This window comes from Giraffa tippelskirchi, chromosome 13, assembly GCF_054371585.1.
Source record: "Giraffa tippelskirchi isolate mGirTip1 chromosome 13, T2T-mGirTip1v1.2.pri, whole genome shotgun sequence".
Taxonomy (NCBI): domain Eukaryota; kingdom Metazoa; phylum Chordata; class Mammalia; order Artiodactyla; family Giraffidae; genus Giraffa; species Giraffa tippelskirchi.
Window position 1 is genome coordinate 69,274,752 of NC_137287.1, and position 18,485 is coordinate 69,293,236.

Here is an 18,485-nt window from a genome sequence, read left to right on the forward strand (position 1 = left end):
AAAACAATCCACATATTTAAACAAATAAAACTTACCACTTGGAGAATGTCTTCATCTTTTGGCATAACACTAAGTTCCAATGTTGTATCACTGAAATTGAATATACATAAACTATTTTAGGGGAGGCAAAAATTATACAAGAAGGACATAAAGGAAAAAAGAGGTAACTCAAGTATTTTTTAAGTTATGAGTTTAACTTGCAGATTTTAAAAATCCTTACTTTCAAATCCAAATCATTAAAATGAAAAGTAGTAATTTTTATGCATATACAATAATTATGTACATATGTTTGAACTATTCAAAATTGGTCAAGTGTTCTTTACAACATGCTTCTAATTTAGAAACACCAAGTATAGTACTTATATTGAATGTTCCTGGAACAAAACTCATCAGTATATAATTATGTATTCCTTTATCTCAGGTCACAGAACAAATTACGTATTTTTACTACATAGTCTCACTGTTTATCAAGTTAAAAACCCATTAACATGAAAATAATCAAAGAACCCTCAAATTTAATATTTTAAGCAATACTAAACATCCTAATTTTGAAATATTCCCTCTTGGCCTCAGAAGGGAAGGAAATAAGTGTTCACCATCACAACCATCAAAATGATGCTTTATCTTTAAAAACCATATAGCATCTCAACTATTTGCTTTCTTCTCCATGATTTAATTTAGAGCCTTTATAGGAATAGCTCAAACTCTCATTTTATTTTGGTACTGCAAGTGTCCTGTTGAAATAATAGACAAGTTTCTCTATGTTTAAAAGAGTTCAAAGGGAAAAATTATATTGAGTCCTGTGATATCAGAATTACATTGAGATATGCAAGGATAGTGGTGCTATCCCCAGCTAGGGCTTCAGTATCTATCCTAACAATACTGGACAGATTTCCCCCCAATACAATCATGAGATTAAGAAACAAACAACAAAAAACCCCAAATCTAATAATTTACTGGTGTCTCTATTTGAACCCTTATTTTTAGGTTCATAAATGCAAAGAGAATATAGTAAACCAGTAAGAACCACAGGTTCAAATAAATTCTACTAAGAAAATATATAAGTACTTGAATTTCAACATTTAGAGTTGGTAGAAAATACATACTGATGCTTAGATAAATTCTTCTGCAAGGATACATTTTTACATTAATACACTGCAGAATCTCAATGGCTTTGTGCTGTATTAATCCATTTGCTACCAACTGCAGACAAAAGGAACACAATTTTTTAAAAGAAAAATAAGATCATGTAAAAAAGAACATTTATTTTATTTATTTATTTATTTTTCAAATTGCTTTACTGGTGAAAAACTAAGACTGTCATTTCAAAATGTTATTATCGTGAAAGAAAAACTGCATCAGTAACCAAAAAAAAAAAAAATTAATGTGGAGTTTGAGGAAAACAAAGATTAAATTATGGTTGTTTGGGGAAAATGGTACTTTTAAAGAAGACATGTTATGAAATACCCTGAAAACCCTTAAATTATAAGTTGACAAAACATATTGGTATATTTATCATGATCTAAATTATTTTCAAAAAGAAAATTTGGGTAGATCTCCCCACTGCCTCTGGGGAGGCTTTCAATTCTTCACCAGTCCCCAGGTTTCCTCAAGACTTAAGATCAAATAGGTGTCACTCAGGAACACCTAGAATCCAATAGTAAGGAGAATACTCTGAGATCAATAAATCAAGATCACCCAACTCCAAAAGTGGCAACGTATTAGGGCATTTGTGTAAACTGTTGTTTTTGCTTAGTCGCTCAGTCATGTCTGACTCTTTGCGACGCCATGGACTGTAGCTTGCCAGGCTCTTCTGTCCATGGGATTTTCCAGGCAAGAGTACTGGAGTGGGGTGCCATTTCCTCCTCCAGGGATCTTCCTGACCCAGGGATTGAATCTGTGTCCCTTGTGTCTCCTGGATTGCAGGCAAATTCTTAACCCACTGAGCCACTGGGGAAACCCACTGGAGAAGCTGGAGTGGGATGCCATTTCCTTCTTCAGGGGATCTTTCCAACCCAGGAATTAAACCTGAATTTCTTACATCACCTGCATTGGCAGGCAGGTTTTTTACCACTAACGCCACCAAGGATCCTTGTGTAAATAAGTGAGACTATAGCATGAACTGCTTTAGACATGGTTAGAGGAGCTTGATATCTTCAGAAAACAGTGAACTTCAATTTAATTACAGACAGCTGAGTACAGCTAATATAAAGCAATAGGTCACCTAAAAGTTACTGTATTTGAATCTGTGTAGAATCTCTTGTGATGATGATCTGGAAATCAGACCCTAGTAGAGTCATGGCTTATTCTTGATTGAAATTTAGTATGGCAACCTCTTTGGCTTTTGATTTTTGTATTTGTAATTTTTTTAAAAAGTCTAGGTGTGTGACAGAGAGAAAGAGAGTTAGACTAAATTATCTTTAGAGTCAGTCACTCTATAAATACTATTCCACCTTTAAAACTCAAAATCGTATTCTGTAGAAAGTAGGAAGACAAGTGGATTAAAAGGTGATTTCTTGTGGTCTTTGTTAAAACAAATGAATTTGAGCCAAGAATATTATTCAGTAAGCTATTTAAAGATAAGTTATCTTAGTAGTTTTAAAATAAATTATATATGCAAGTATTTATATAGATATTATAAACAAATTTGATTGTCACTTCAAATAAAAGTAAGAAACGTAATAGCAAATCTAAAATGCATGCCTCTCAGGCTCAAAAGGATTTTAACTACAAATCTAGTAAATTTGCCAAAACAAAGCCACCAAATACGCCATCCTCTGGTAGTACGCTCTTGGCAACTTTCAAATGCATTTTCAACTTTAAAGGAAAGTTTCCTATCTTTACATCGCATCAGCTTCTTATAGGAATACAATATTATATTAAATCTACTTTCTTCATTGATTTATAAAACCCATCTTCGGCCAAAATTAATCATGTCAAAACTTACCTGTTCTGGATTAAAGCAATTACTTGAGAATAGGTCTTTCCAATAACACTTTCTCCATTGACTTTTATAATTCGATCACCTTCAAAGAGGAATTAAAAAAACACATGAGGAATTCCTTTACAATGTCACTTCTGAGTATTTTTGTAATACTTCTTGAGTAATATACTTATTTTTGATATATCCTTGCTCATTGTTTTCTAAAGTATCTTTTATAAAAATGAACCTAAATTTTAATATCTCCAGATTATGAGATATAGTGATGTTTTAAATGAAGAGTGCAAAAAAAAAAAATAAAAATAAAAATAAATGAAGAGTGCAGCAATTGATGAATTTAGAGACCTCGAAAAGTATTTTCTCTCTAAATATTTATATATTTATATAAATAAAATAAATCCCCTAATTGTATTTATTTATTTTTTAAGTTTTTTGGCTATGCAGTGCAATATGTGGAATCTTAGCTCCTCGACCAGGGATAGAGCCCTGGTGTGGAGTCTTAACCACTGGACCACTAGGAAAGTTCAGTGTCCTCCAACTTTAGTCCAACTAATTTGTCATATTCTCTCAATCTCTTTAGTTTACTGATTAGTGCTACACTGCAGAACTTAAATATGGTTATGCACATGGGTTTGACTTTATATATATTAACTTGTTCTTCATTTTAATGGGGTAAAGGATGTCTGGATGACTCAAAAAAATTCAATGGAGCAGAAAAGAAAATAAATGAGAGAAAGGACAAGGGAAAGAAGAAAATAGAAAAAATGTACTTTTCGTGTGCCTAGCACAGCCCCTCAACTATGACCAAAAAAAACAATTAACAAATTAATAGTGCATCCTAATATATCTTAGGAATGACACCCAATACTTATATTTGTAGCTGAAAAGATATTTTAATCAAAAGGCAGTGAAAGATAGTTTTTCATTAATTCCCATTTTAAATTATCTCATGTTTAAAAACAAGAGAAATGGGTAACTATTCTAGTGTGTGCATTACTCTAAACTAAATCCTAGCTAGTTTTTATGAAAATCATAAGTCACAAAATATTTCAGAACAAACAGATCACATCCTGCAGATATGCAGCTGGGCTTGCTTGCATTGCACTGGAGACTTCAATTACTCTTTGGGGACTTGGGGGGATGGAATGAATTGGGAGATTGGGATTGACACAGATACACTACTGATACTATGTGTAAAATAGATAACTAATGAGAACTCTACTGTATAGCACAGGGAACTCTACTTGATGCACTATGGGATGTAAATGGGAAGGAAATCCAGCACAGAGGGGTTACATATGTAAGTATAGCCAATTCACTTTGCTGCACAGCAGAAACTAACACAACACTATAAAGCAACTATACTGATAAAAATTTTAAAAATAAAGGAAATTTACCATTTTAACCAAAAAAATAAGCTACTCTTTGTGGTGGAATGAATTAATTCATCTCTGGCAGGCCAGGCTCTTCTGCAATTTGGAGCTCCAAGATTATTTTAATTAGATCAATAAATATTTTCATCATTTTACTATTTTGTTCATCTCTGTCAAAATTAAATGTATGCAAAATAGGTTGTTTTTAAAGGGCCTCTGAGAGTCCATTATTAAGTGGTAACTAAAAGTGCCCACTGTTTTGAAATTAAAAGATCCTTGCTCCTTGGAAGAAAAGCTATGACAAACCTAGACAGTATATTAAAAAGTAGAGACATCATGGACCTTTGCCGACAAAGGTCCATCTAGTCAAAGCTATGGTTTTTCCAGGAGTCATGTATGGATGTGACAGTTGGACTATAAAGAAGGCTGAAAGCCAAAGAATTGACACTTTTGAACTCTGGTACTAGAGAAGACTCTTGAGAGTCTCTTGGACAGCAAGGAGATCAAAACAGTCAATCCTAAAGGAAATCAACCCTGACTATTCATTGGTAGGACTGATGCTGAAGTTGAAGCTCCAATACTTTGACCATGTGATGCAAAGAGCTGATTCATTGGAAAAGACCCTGATGCTGGGAAAAATTGAGGGCAAGAGAAAGGGGCAATGGTTGAGAGGGTGAGATGGTTGGATGGCATCACTGACTCAATGGATGTGAGTTTGAGCAAACTCAAGGAAATAGTGATGGAAAAGAGAAGCCTGGCGTGCTCCAACACATGGGGTTGCAAAGAGTCAGATGCCACTTAGCAACTGAACAACAACAACAAAAGTGCCCACAAATTGCGTGTGTGTATGCTAAGTTGCTCAGTTGTGTACAACTCTGTATTTCTGTCGGAATGTATCTATTTGGGCATCAAGAAGCATATAACTAACTAGGTCTCAAAAATAGTAATAACTAATATGAAGAGAAAGGAAGAAACATACAGAAGGAGAGAGAAAGAAAAATATGGACAATGAAATATGGAAGAAACGAAGTAAGAAATTTCGAGTCTGTTTAAATATCAGCACCTGTGCATAATCCAGCTTCAAAAGCGGGTCCGCCCTCTTTCACCTGTTTAACAAAGATGGTGTCCATGGGTTCCAAGCGGTTTCTTTGTTTTCCTGTGGGAGAGAAAAGAGCCAAGGCATGGTTTTACTTCACAATATTTTCATAAAATAGCAAAACAGGAAACTATATTTAATTGAGACAATTAAGCCAAGATTTTTTAATGAAGTGTTAAACACATATCCTGAATTTGAATGCTGAAGTCATTATTAAGAGTATTTCATGAACTCAAACATTTATTTTGCTTCTTTCATAACACAACCACCACAGTAGCAATGGTTTCCATTTATTGGGAACATTCTGCAAGTAAATTACTACACTAAATACTACCATGCCTGAGAGCTAATTTCCATAGTGAGTAAATATTACTAACGCCATGGAACAAAACAGGACACTGAGGCTCAGGGAGATTAAGTAAGTTCTCCAAGACCACAGAGCTAAATTATACAGGTGGTACTCAAGTCTACTGCTTTTTTTTTTGTTGTTGTTCAGTAATTTATTTTTATCAAGTCTACTGCTTTTTAATACTGCATGGTATTAAGCACTGAAGTCATAATGCTAAGTAAAACAGTTCTTTCCCTTTAGGGATGCTGGAGGGAGACAGACATATTAATGAAGAATGATACTACAGTATTAAAAAACAGAGACAAATACCACAGACAGTCATGGTGATGAGGAGCAGGTGATCAAATGGGAAAGTCAGGACTTCACCAACTGCTATCCATAGACCAGCTTGGGGACTTGCTAAAATTCAACGTTTGGAGTCCAATCAGAAATCTGCTTTGTCAACAATTTTCCCTGGTGATTCACCTACAAACTAACATTTGAGAACAACTGACAGTTTCAATACATAGAAGTCAAAAGAGTCATGGATGAGAGAACATTTAAGTGATAAGTACGAAGGTAAGTACTGAGAGAGGACAAACAGGTAGATACTCAGAGTGTGGTCCCCAGACCAGCAGTAGTGACATACCCAGGAAATGCATTCAGATCTACTGAATCAGAAACTGAAACAGAACACACAGCCCTGACTCTTTAAAAAGAATGTAACTGAGAAAATAATGCATATACATGTATGGGGTGAATTTAATCCATTTTGTTAGACTGCAACGCTGGGCAGAATTTGATTGACTGTCGAATATAAAGAATCCATAATTGTTGTCATATAAAACTGAATTTTTATCCATTGTACAGGATGTAGGGATCAAGACCATCCTCAAGGAAAAGAAATGTAAAAAGGCAAGATGGATGTCTGAGCAGGCCTTACAAATAGCTGTGAATAGAAGAGAAGCGAAAGGCAAAGGAGAAAAGGAAAGATACACCCATTTGAATGCAGAGTTCCAAACAGTAGCAAGGAGAGATAAGAAAGCCTTCCCCAGCAATCAATGCAAAGAAATAGAGGAAAACAACAGAATGGGAAAGACTAGAGATCTCTTCAAGAAAATTAGAGATACCAAGGGAACATTTCATGCAAAGATGGGCCCAATAAAGGACAGAAATGGTATGGACCTAACAGAAGCAGAAGATATTAAGAAGAGGTGGCAAGAATACACAGAAGAACTATATGAAAAAGATCTTCACAACTCAGACAATCACGATGGTGTGATCACCGACCTAGAGCCGGACATCCTGTTATGTGAAGTCAAGAGGGCCTTAGGAAGAATCATTATGAACAAAGCTAGTGGAGGTGATGGAATTCCAGTTGAGCTATTTCAAATCTTGAGAGATGATTCTGTGAAAGTGCTGCACTCAATATGCCAGCAAATTTGGAAAACTCAGCAGTGGCCACAGGACTAGAAAAGGTCAGTTTTCATTCCAATCCCAAAGAAAGGCAATGCCAAAGAATGCTCAAGCTACTGCACAATTGCACTCATCTCACATGCTAGTAAAGTAATGCTCAAAATTCTCCAAGCCAGGTTTCAACAGTATGTGAACCAAGAACTTCCAGATGTTCAAGCTGGATTTAGAAAAAGCAGAGAAACCAGAGATAAAATTGCCAACATCCTCTGGATCATCGAAAAAGCGAGAGAATTCCAGAAAAACATCTACTTCTGCATAATTGACTATGCCAACTTTGACTGTATGGATCACAGTAAGCTGTGGAAAATTCTGAAAGAGATGGAAATACCAGACCACCTGACCTGCCTCTTGAGAAATCTGTATGCAGGTCAGGAAGCAACGGTTAGAACTGGACATGGAACAACAGGCTGGTTCCAAACAGGAAAAGGAGTACATCAAGGCTGTATATTGTCACTCTGTTTATTTAACTTATACGCAGAGTACATCATGAGAAATGCTGGGCTGGATAAAGAACCAGCTGGAATCAAGATTGCCAGGAGAAATATCAATAACCTCAGATACACAGATGACACCAGCCTTATGGCAGAAAGCAAAGAAGAACTAAAGAGCCTCTTGTTGAAAGTGAAAGAGGAGAGTAAAAGTTGACTTAAAACTCAACATTAAAAAAACTAAGATCATGGCATCTGGTCCCATCACTTCATGGCAAATAGATGGGGCAACAGTGACAGACTTTATTTTGGGGGGCTCTAAAATCACTGCAGATGGTGATTGCAGCCATGAAATTAAAAGACACTTGCTCCTTGGAAGAAAAGTTATGACCAACCTAGACAGCATATTAAAAAGCAGAGACATTACTTTGTCAACAAAGGTCTGTCTAGTCAAGGCTATGGTTCCAGTAATCATGTATGGATATGAGAGTTGGACTATAAAGAGAGCTGAGCACCAAAGAATTGATGCTTTTGAACTGTGGTGTTGGAGAAGACTCTTAAGAGTCCCTTGGACAGCAAGAAGATCCAACCAGTCCATCCTAAAGGAGATCAGTCCTGAGTGTTCATTGGGAGGACTGATGCTGAAGCTGAAACTCCAAACTTTGGCCACCTGATGCGAAGAACTGACTCATTGGAAAAGACACTGATGCTGGGAAAGACTGAAGGCAGGAGGAGAAGGGGATGACAGAGGATGTGGTGGTTGGATGGCATCACCGATTCAATGGACATGAGTTTGAGTAAACTCCGGGAGTTGGTGATGGACAGGGAGGCCTGGCGTACTGCAGTCCATGGGGTCGCAAAGAGTCTGACATAACTGAGCGGCTAAACTGAACTGAACCACAAAAGTGACTCAAAAAAAGAAAGCAACATCTATCATCAACTCCCCTTACATATTTAGCTATTTATTTTGAAAGAAATCCTCTAAAAGTAGTGAATTCTAACTCTCCTTAAAATGCAACAAGACACAGTGGAAACTGCTTGTGTTTTTCCCAGGTGACAGGTATCCAAATTCCCTGCTTTGCCACTAGATAGTCCAGCTGTAATTAAGTAAACTTTTTTACTTAAAGAAATGATTACTCTTTCTTTCATAGCACAGAGATACGTTTTAACATTCTTGAAAAGTTTCTAGGACTCAAAAAGATAACATATAAATGTGCTCAGCATAGCTTATAACTGGAGCAATTTCTCAGTAAATGTGTATTTCCACTCATGGTGTTTAGATGAAGACTAGTCTTGTGTTTTCAAGAATTAGAAATTTGAAAAGTCATAAAAATACACCTGCAAAGTAGCTATCATTCAATGTTTAAAACTATTTCTATTTATCGGATCTCTTCCCAAGGCAACTCTATAAACTTTCTATGTTCAGATGACCTGAAAATATTCTGAATCCTTTGGTCACTTTTTATTAGCTATGACAGCCTCAACTGAAGGAAATAAGAGAACTAAATGCTAGTTAACTCCCTACTATAAGGAAGAATGTCCTCATTCTGAAGAGATGTTTGTTGAAATACTTAGGGATAAAGTATTAGTAATCATCAATTATCATATTTTATTATATTGTTACATTTCCATTATTATAATGATAAGGATATCTGCAATATAATTTCCAAATGATTTGAGGGAAAAAAATAAACCTAGATAGCCACACACTCAGAAACACATATGGATGGACAGATAAAGCAAATATATATTAAACATGTTAATTGTTGAATACAGACAGACAGGGCATTTGCTGTACTCTGAAAATTATAATACAAAGTTTGGAAAATTTTTAAGTGCCAAGCTTTTCTTTCACAGAACTTGTCATCCACTACTTACAGTTACACATTTATTTGCTTACATGTTGCTTGTTTGTCTCTTCAACTAAAATGAAGAGCAGGGATTTTTGTCATGTTCACTGATGCTCATAGACCTAACAATGCCTGGCACAGAATGGACGTTCAATATATCATTACTCAATAAATGAACAAATTGCTTATTTAAATCTCACATCAAGCTTTTGCTTACAACTAGTTTGAAAGGGAAACAAAATTTTTTTTCAATATAAGTCACTTAGAATGCAAACACTTAATTCCAAACAAGTTGGTAATCAGGCTAGGTCCTTATGTAGCCAACTCAACATTCACAGCGGTGGGTGTTTAAAGAAAACCATTTACTTTTTTCTTGGCTAGAGATTTGAAGGTTTAATAAGTTTTGCTGTATCAAGTCATTGCTTTCATGAAAAGATTTATATAATAAAAGAAAGGACACATTTTTCTTTTTATTAATGACTTGCAGTTCACCATGTCCCAAAGGTGATTATATTATACCTACATTTAAAAAACATAAAAACATAAATGACTATTAATGACTTCTACGAAATAGTAAAAAGCTGGCTGGATAGCAATATAGTGATTTCTGAAAGTTCTGATAGGAACTTCCACTTACAAAGAATAAATGCAGTTAAAAATAATTTGGTTTTAATTTCTATAAAGGAAACAGTAACTTGGCAATGACTACCACTATAAATTCAGAGACTTTGCCACAAATTGACCAATCCTCCAATATATTATGCCTGCAAATACATGAAGACGGAGTAGACTAAAAGAAGGGCCAATCTTACAGCAAACACTATTATAACTGCTAAGAGTTGTAGTCTGATCCTTCTTGCTCACTTTCCTTTCTAGACTCTCTACAGAATTCTGACTTGCTATTACTGTAGATGTTATCCAATTTCTTCTGGACAATAGAAAAATTTCCCAGAGACATCCATTAATTACAGACAGGTTTAATAAGAAATATCCTTCTCTTCAATTTCTATATCCTTGACTTTAAGTCTTATGTTAGACATATAGTTCATTAATTTTAAGAGTGTCTTCTTAATATCTGCTCTCTGCAATTCCACTCGAACTGGAAATCACAAGCATCAAATTTAAAGTCTGTGTTATTCAATCTCTTATGCCTTTGGTTTTTTACAATCAGTTTCTAGATACGCAAAACTAAAAGTCCAACCCTGTGGCAATTCATCAAGAAAATTTATCCCTTACTTCCCTGTAGGATCATTTGGTGGAGTTAGTTGGCTTCCTTGGCAATTCTCAGTAAAAAGTCTCTTTCAATTCTGCATGTGTATTTTATAATTTCTTAGTTTTCTAAAGACCTTATTCAAGTGTCATTTCCTCACCAGAAGAAAAGGGAAATGTGTCTTTTTAGCACACACATGTAACTAAATCTTTCTGTCTTTGAGAAAAGGAAGAAGATGGTGGTGATCTTATGTGAAGAATGGCTAAAATAGGCATGTATTCCAGAAAAGTCCCATTTTATTCTATTTTGCCATTTAACATACAATTAGTAAAGACTTAGATAGGAAAATATAAGAAGCATATACGAATTTACTTGAAGGTGAAAGTGACACTTTGAAATCAGAAAGAATGCAAATACTTTTACATTTCAGTAAATATAATTAGTTGAGGAGAAAACAACTAAAAGAAACAATAATGAATAGGTAATAGCTGCCATCCAAACACTGAATGAGCATCCAGGTGGGTATGATTTTTACTCTCCACATCCAGTATAATGTAGCAGTCAACAGTTTGAGACCTATGACCGGATTATAGGGTTTAAAATCCCAGCTCTACCATGTACTTTCCAAGAAGGGTTACTGGATTTTGCAAAAATTATTGTCTATCAGAAATTCAAATTTAATTCAGCATCCTATATTTTATCTTGCAATCCCATCCTCAAGGAGTTTTAAACAAATGATTTATTGGTACCCCAGTTAACTCATGGGAAAAATGAGAATGATGATCATTTATTTATTTTCACCTGGCAAAATTGTTGTAAGGATTAGAAGAGAGAATCCATTAACATATTTATATAATGCCTCGTACAAGTAGGTTTTTAAGGAATGTTACTACTGTGCTAAGTCTGATGATAAACCTTTAGGTTTACACAGAGAGCAAGGATGAACGAGGCTGGTGACACAGCACTGTCACACTGTCAGGGCACGATTAAACACGGGTCTAGAGAGGAATGATACAAACTCAACCGTCATATTAGAGGGAAGCTGAAGAGCAGAAACCAAAGACCAAAGAACAATAAAAAAAAGAAGTCAGAGAGACTGTACTAAAACATTTCCAGTAACTCTGACACAAACTACAAATCTGTCTTAAAGAGTGTGTGTGTGCTCAGTCGCTCAGTCACGTCTGACCGTTTGGGACCCCAAGGACTGTAGCCCTCCAGGTTCCTCTGTCCGTGGAATTCTCCAGGCAAGGATACTGGAGTGGGTTGCCACTTCCTTCTCCAGGGATCTTCCCAACCCAGGGATCGAATCCACGACTCCAGAATCTCCTGCACTGGCAGGAGGATTCTTTACCACTGAGCCATCTAGGAAGCCCAGTGTACTAAAGAGATTGGTGTCTAAAAGCCAGAAGCTCTAATGACCTTCTTCTTTGGAGAATGCTAAAACCTAAAACAATTGGATTTAAATTGTTTCAAAATTTGAAATATGAAGTACACAGAGCAAGCAGACTAAACTAAACCGAAGCAACAGATTTTGAACTATACCAGTTACAAACAAGAGCCTATAATGAAGACACACAGAGGGATAGATCAGGGAATCCTATAGTTCTCTGTTCCCTATAGGGACAAGAGAAATGTATTTCTTAGCAGTTAAAAAAAAAAATTCTTTAAACAAAGAAATACCATCTTACATTTCAACCAAAAGCAAAGCAGCAGAAAACAATGGCGATTACTCAGATTGAGATTTTTTTTTTTAATTTTCCTTCTCTCTCAGAGTTCACAAACATGCTATCAAACAACCTTTTTAATGAAAACAAATTTGTTTCCATAATGATAGATTTAAGGTTTTTTTTTTATCAATTTCTTTGCTATATAAAAAAACAGAGAGACAAAAACAAAGAAATGCTCTATCTCTACACAAGAAAAGGCTGTTGAAATTAAACTGGGCTTAATATGAAAGTTAGATAAGCCTTAGAAGCCATGTGCTCTCCACAAAGGCGGAAAGCTAAAGAGGTCACATAACAGAATGCAAAGGCGCCAGGCATTAATTATGTAAAGAAAATCAATTAAATAGCTCATTGAAATTAAAATCTATTTTTCAGACCCCTAATAATTGAAACCACAATGTAGTTTGACACAGATATATCAAAGTTAAATTTGAATAATGAAAAATGATCTTTGCTTCTCTTTGCTGGGCTGTAGATTGCTACAGGCGAAGGAAAAAAAAAAAAAAAAACCACCCAGGGCGTGGGGAAGCACTTACTAAGCATAAGTTAGGAATATGGCTCTACTAAGGCAGAAGTGATAAATACGAAATTGAAGCTAGTAATTACATCTGGGGGGAAGAGAATAGAAAAGAAATGGTATAGAAAGGCCTTAGTCATATTTATAATAATTTATGTCTTAGAGTGGAGAAGGCAATGGCACCCCACTCCAGTACTCTTGCCTGGAGAATCCCATGGACGGAGGAGCCTGGTGGGCTGCAGCCCATGGGGTCACTGAGTCGGACACGACTGAGCAACTCCACTTTCACTTTTCCCTTTCATGCCCTGGAGAAGGAAATGGCACCCCACTCCAGTACTCTTGCCTGGAGAATTCCAGGGACGGGAGAGCCTGGTGGGCTGCTGTCTATGGGGTCGCACAGAGTCGGACACGACTGACGCGACTTAGCAGCAGCAGCAGCAGCATGTCTTAGAGAAAGAGAAGAATGAGGTGGTGTTGAAATGTCAGGATGACCAAGGCAGTGAGCATTTGGAAGTTACACTTCCCCTTTATTTTTCTGTTGGCTTGAAATATTTTACAGCTCCTTTCTAATTGTTGAGAACAGACTTCTAAAAAAAAAAGAAGAAAACAGGCTTCTAATCTTCATTTTAGGGGTCTGGTTTGCTAATGGCATACAAAACACTTTTAAGAGCCTAACAGACTGTTCAACATGAAAAATCCACATGTATCAATGATGAATACACATCCTATATGAAAATTAAGTAGAATCCAATTCAAGAGGACTGTCATGGCAGATTACTGGGTCCTTTTCTCTTCTCTTCCCTGTAAAGGCAGAAGCACTACGAGAAAGAAAAAAAAAAAATCGCATTCTAGCTTTCTAAACCTAGGTGTTTCCAAACTTTCACTTAAGACACTCTCATTTCCACAGTGATGGCTAGTACTTTAAATTATATCTCCCAGGCCTCCAATCTGTTGTCGAATAAATCTTATGAGCTTTAAAGTCCAAATTCCAAGTCTCTAGACAATGTCAGTATAAAGTCATCTGTCAGGTCTCAATCACATTTCATCCATTATAAGCAAACACACACTTGCAATTCAACCTCATCTTCAAATAACATCAAATGGAACAAAGCAAAGCAAGAAAATCTGCTAAATATTAAAATACAGATCATGTTTTAACTTATCATAACAAACTTTCTTTCTACCCACACCAGTCTAATTTTTTTGTTTACTTTTTAGTGTGGAAAATGTCCAGAATTTACAAAAGTAGAGAAAAACAGTAGAATAACCCCTGGCCATGAACATAATTTAAATAATTATTCAAAATCTGTCATCTTGTTTCATTTATACTCAAATTTTCTTGCTAAAGTATTTTAGTGCAAATCCTAGGTATCATGTCAATTCATTCATAAATAAATACTTCAGCATGATTACTAACATATCAGAACTTTACTTCTGCTCCTTGGAAGAAAAGCTGTGACAAATCTAGACAGCATATTAAAAAGCACAGACATAACTTTGTCAACAAAGGTCCGTATAGTTAAAGCTATGGTTTTTTTCAGTAGTCATGCACAGATGTGAGAGTTGGACTATAAAGAAGGCTGAGCACTGAAGCACTGATGCTTTCAAACTCTGGTGCTGGAGATGACTCTTGACAGTCCCTTGGACAGCAAGGAGATCAAACCAGTCAATCCTAAAGGAAATCAATCCTGAATATTCATTGGAAGGACTGATGCTGAAGCTGAAGCTACAATTCATCGGCCACCTGATGCAAAGAGCTGACTCACTGGAAAAGATTCTGATGCTGGGAAAGATTGAGGGCAGGAGGAGAAGGGGGTGACAGAGGACGAGATAGTTGGATGGCATCACTGACTCAATAGACATGAGTTTGAGCAAGTTCCGGGAGACAGTAAAGGACAGGGAAGCCAGGTGTTCTGCAGTTCATGGGGGTCACAAAGAGTCGGACATGATTTAGTGACTGAACAACAATGAAGGAAAGATAAAATCTGTTCGCAGTTCTCCATACTAAATAGTTATTTTGCACAATGTATATCATATAAACTGACAACAAACCCAAGACTTCCTTACCTCAATTTCCCTAAAAGCCTACCTAACATTAATGAAAATTATTTCATGACATAGAAATGTTAGCACCAAAAGCTATGAAATAAATTTAGAAAGGTCTCACATGTAAAATCACACACACACAAAAAAACCCTAAAATTAAGTTCTGGAACAAGTTTTCCACTCCCAGTGGAACACTCTACCTATGTATTCAAATTCAGTGAGGTCCTATATACAAGAGAATATACACCACATGAACATCCACACAGAACAGTGTCTGGCATACAGAACGGTGGATGTTCTGTAAATATTACTGCTGATTGTTTCAAATTAAAGTCCTGGTAAATGCCAGTAGCAATACTGCCCAAAATCAACTCAGAGACTTGTTTCAGGAGCAAAGCTATTACTGTTACTGCCCCTGATCTGGACGATTTCTCTGAAATAAGAAGGAAAATGCTGTCACTTGATAGTAATTTGAGTACAATACCACTAGGTGTCAGTAGCGAACCATAATTTTCCGGCATTATAAATCTCCCAGTCAAGAAATACTCTGGAGGGTGTTATTCAGTCAACAAATATTTACTGAGCTCAGACAACAGACAACTTGCCAGGAGCTGATTACTCTGCCAACGAACAGTCCTGGGATCTGTATTCTGGAGTATTTGAAGTTTCTGCAACATCGTTTTTTTCCCTCTCTGAAGCTTCAGGAATTTCACAATGTATCACATGTGGATTCACAGTCCTGTTATTCCAGTTGTACTAGATTTTAAGTTCTCTGCAAACCCAGAAAAATGCGCCGCAGTGCACTGACCACGGGCAACTATCTTTCCATCTCTGACCATACCACTGCCCGACCACATAACTGATAAAACCTGGCCATCTTTCTTCAAACCCTTCGTCCTCTCTAGTCTTCAAGACTATCCAGTCTCCCTCAGAAATCACTTTCTCATAAGTTTACTCACAGATCAGTATTACAACCAAACTCACCAGCAACCTCAATTTCCTCTCCCACTTGACCTTTCAAAGCATTCCACTTGCCAATGTCCAGCTATGGACAATTCCAACCAGACCCTCCCTCTGCTCTTGTTCTTGGTGCAATGGCAACTGAGTAAAACTGCGTAACCCACTGATTTCGAGTTTCCTAGCTGAGCTAAGCGTTTGACACTACTGACTAGAGTCTCTTGCTTGTATTGAATATCTTAATTCCTTTTGCCTTGAAGTTGCCATAACAAGCTTCTCATAACCTTCGAGGACTTGCTCTGCCATCTTGATTCCTCACACTGTTTAGATAACTGTATCTCTTACTTCACTCTATCTCAACGACTGTATCCTCATTTTTTTCTTTTAAAAAATCTTTTCCTACCCTTACCTCCGCTTCCCTGGTGGCTCAGTGGTAAAGAACCCGACTGCCAATGCGGGAGATGAGAGTTCAATCCCTGGGTCGGGAGGATCCACTGGAGAAGGAAATGGCAACCCACTCCAATATTCTTGCCTGGAAAATCCCAAGGACAGAGGAGCCTGGCAAGCTACAGTCCATGGAATTGCAAAGGGTCAGACACAACTGAGCGACTAAACAACAAAAATACCCTTACTTCCCTTTGTTCTATCTCAGGTGAGGATTTAGTTACCAGTATTCTTCAGGCCTTTGCTCCCTAAATGGTCTTTTCTCAACTGTAAAACCAATCTCTTTCTTCTCTCCAGATCTCGTAACACACAAAAGCTTTTCAAACGTAAAAAAAAAACAAACACAGAACTTCTCCCCACTCTGCCACACAGCTACCATCTCTCATTCTCCATCCCTTCATTTTCTTACTTCTTAAAGAATAGTCTATACTCATACGGACCTTCATTTCTTTACTTCTAATCCACGGTTTCTCAGACACTGACAAGAATCTTTGGGGGGCAGCACGCCCACCCCCACCTCCCACCCATTCCCTGATCTAGTTCACGTCACAGCCCACTGACATGCCTGATTCCCTCTGCCCACTGCCCTGAAACTGGCCTCGGTTACTTTACCAATCTGCTACTTGTCAGTCAGGTCAGATCAAACGGTGTCTTTTTAGTCTACATCCTAAAGAATCTTCTAGGATGAATGACAAGTTATCCACCCTCCCCTAAAACGATCATCTCTTAATTAGCAAGCCATCAACTCCTCCTGGTTGTCCTTATGCCTTCCAAAATTTATTACCAGATTTCCTTTCTGATTCTTATTTCTCTGACCAGCTCTAAGATGTTGCCTTCCCTAGGGGTCTACCTTTATGCTGGATGTCATCATGCTCTGATTGTATTTACGACTAGTGCTTAACTGTAGCATACATAATGATGACTTCCAAATTTATCTGCAACACTCACCTCTCCTTATGAGCTCCACTTCCAAAACTTCAACTGGGTACTGAACGTTCTACAGGCATTAGAAATGTTGTTGTTCTTAATGTAGAGTCACTAAGTGGTGTCTGACTCTTTGCAACCCCATGGACCTCAGCATACCAGGCTTCTTTTTCCTTGTCTCCCAGAGTTTGCTCAAATTCATGTCCATCGAGTCGGTGATGCCATTCAACCTTCTCATCCTCTGTCACCCGCTTCTCCTCCTCCCCTCAGTCTTTTCCAGTGTCAGGGTCTTTCCAGTGAGTTGGCTCTTTACATCAGGTGACCAAAGTATTGGAGCGTCAGCTTCAGCATCCGTCCTTCCAGTGAATATTCAGGGTTGATTTCCTTTAGGATTGACTGGTTTAATCTCCTTGCTGTCCAAGGGACTCTCCAGAGTCTTCTCCAGCACCACAACTCAAAAGCATCATTCAGCCTTCTTTACGATCCAACTCTCACATTCGTACATGACTACTAGAAAAACGATAGCTTTGACTATATGTAATTTTGTTGGCAAAGTGATGTCTCTGCTTTTTAATATGCTGTCTAGCTTTGTCATAGCTTTCCTTCAAGGTACAAGGATCTTTTAATTCCATGGCTGCAGTCACCATCTGCAGTGATTTCGGAGCTCAAGAAAATAAAATCCGTCACTGTTTCCACTTTTTCCCCAATTATTTCCCATGAAGTGATAGGACTGATCACTTCATGATCTTCGTTTTTGAATGTTGAGTTGTAAACCAGCTTTTTCACTCTCCTCTTTCACCCTCATCAAGAAGCTCTAACTTATCCCAAACTAAACTCTTTTCCCCGGGGAAGGAGGAGGGTGTGTTTCCCTTCTGTATCCCTCAATCAATGGTACCTCCATCCATCCACTCACTCATACCAGAAAAGCCAAGCAAAAATGACAATCCATCTTTATCTGGTGACATACATTCTACCCCCAAGTCCTACCACCAAAGTTGGGCAAATACAATTTCTAAATACCTCTGAAATCTGTTCTCAAATGCTGGTTTTTCCTTCAACCTGATAAAATCCTATTCAGCACAAAGCACACCCTATCTAAGAAACCCTTCCCTGGTGGTTAGATGACTCTCTGTGCTCAGACCCTGCCACAGTTGTGCAGACTTCTTTTTTT

General features: G+C 37.2%; 1 protein-coding gene across 7 annotated transcripts in view; it reads right to left on the reverse strand.

Annotated features, from left to right (window-relative positions):
* The window catches only part of ARHGAP21 (Rho GTPase activating protein 21), a 129,155-nt gene that overhangs the window by 39,539 nt on the left and 71,131 nt on the right, over positions 1–18,485 (reverse strand). For all 7 annotated transcript variants that reach the window (XM_081556797.1, XM_081556795.1, XM_081556796.1 and 4 more), the window contains 3 exons: positions 5,378–5,470; positions 2,948–3,026; positions 36–90 (listed from right to left, as the gene is read on the reverse strand). In XM_081556797.1, the coding sequence (XP_081412923.1) occupies positions 36–90; positions 2,948–3,026; positions 5,378–5,470 (227 nt within the window). The remainder of the gene's footprint in view (positions 1–35; positions 91–2,947; positions 3,027–5,377; positions 5,471–18,485) is intronic.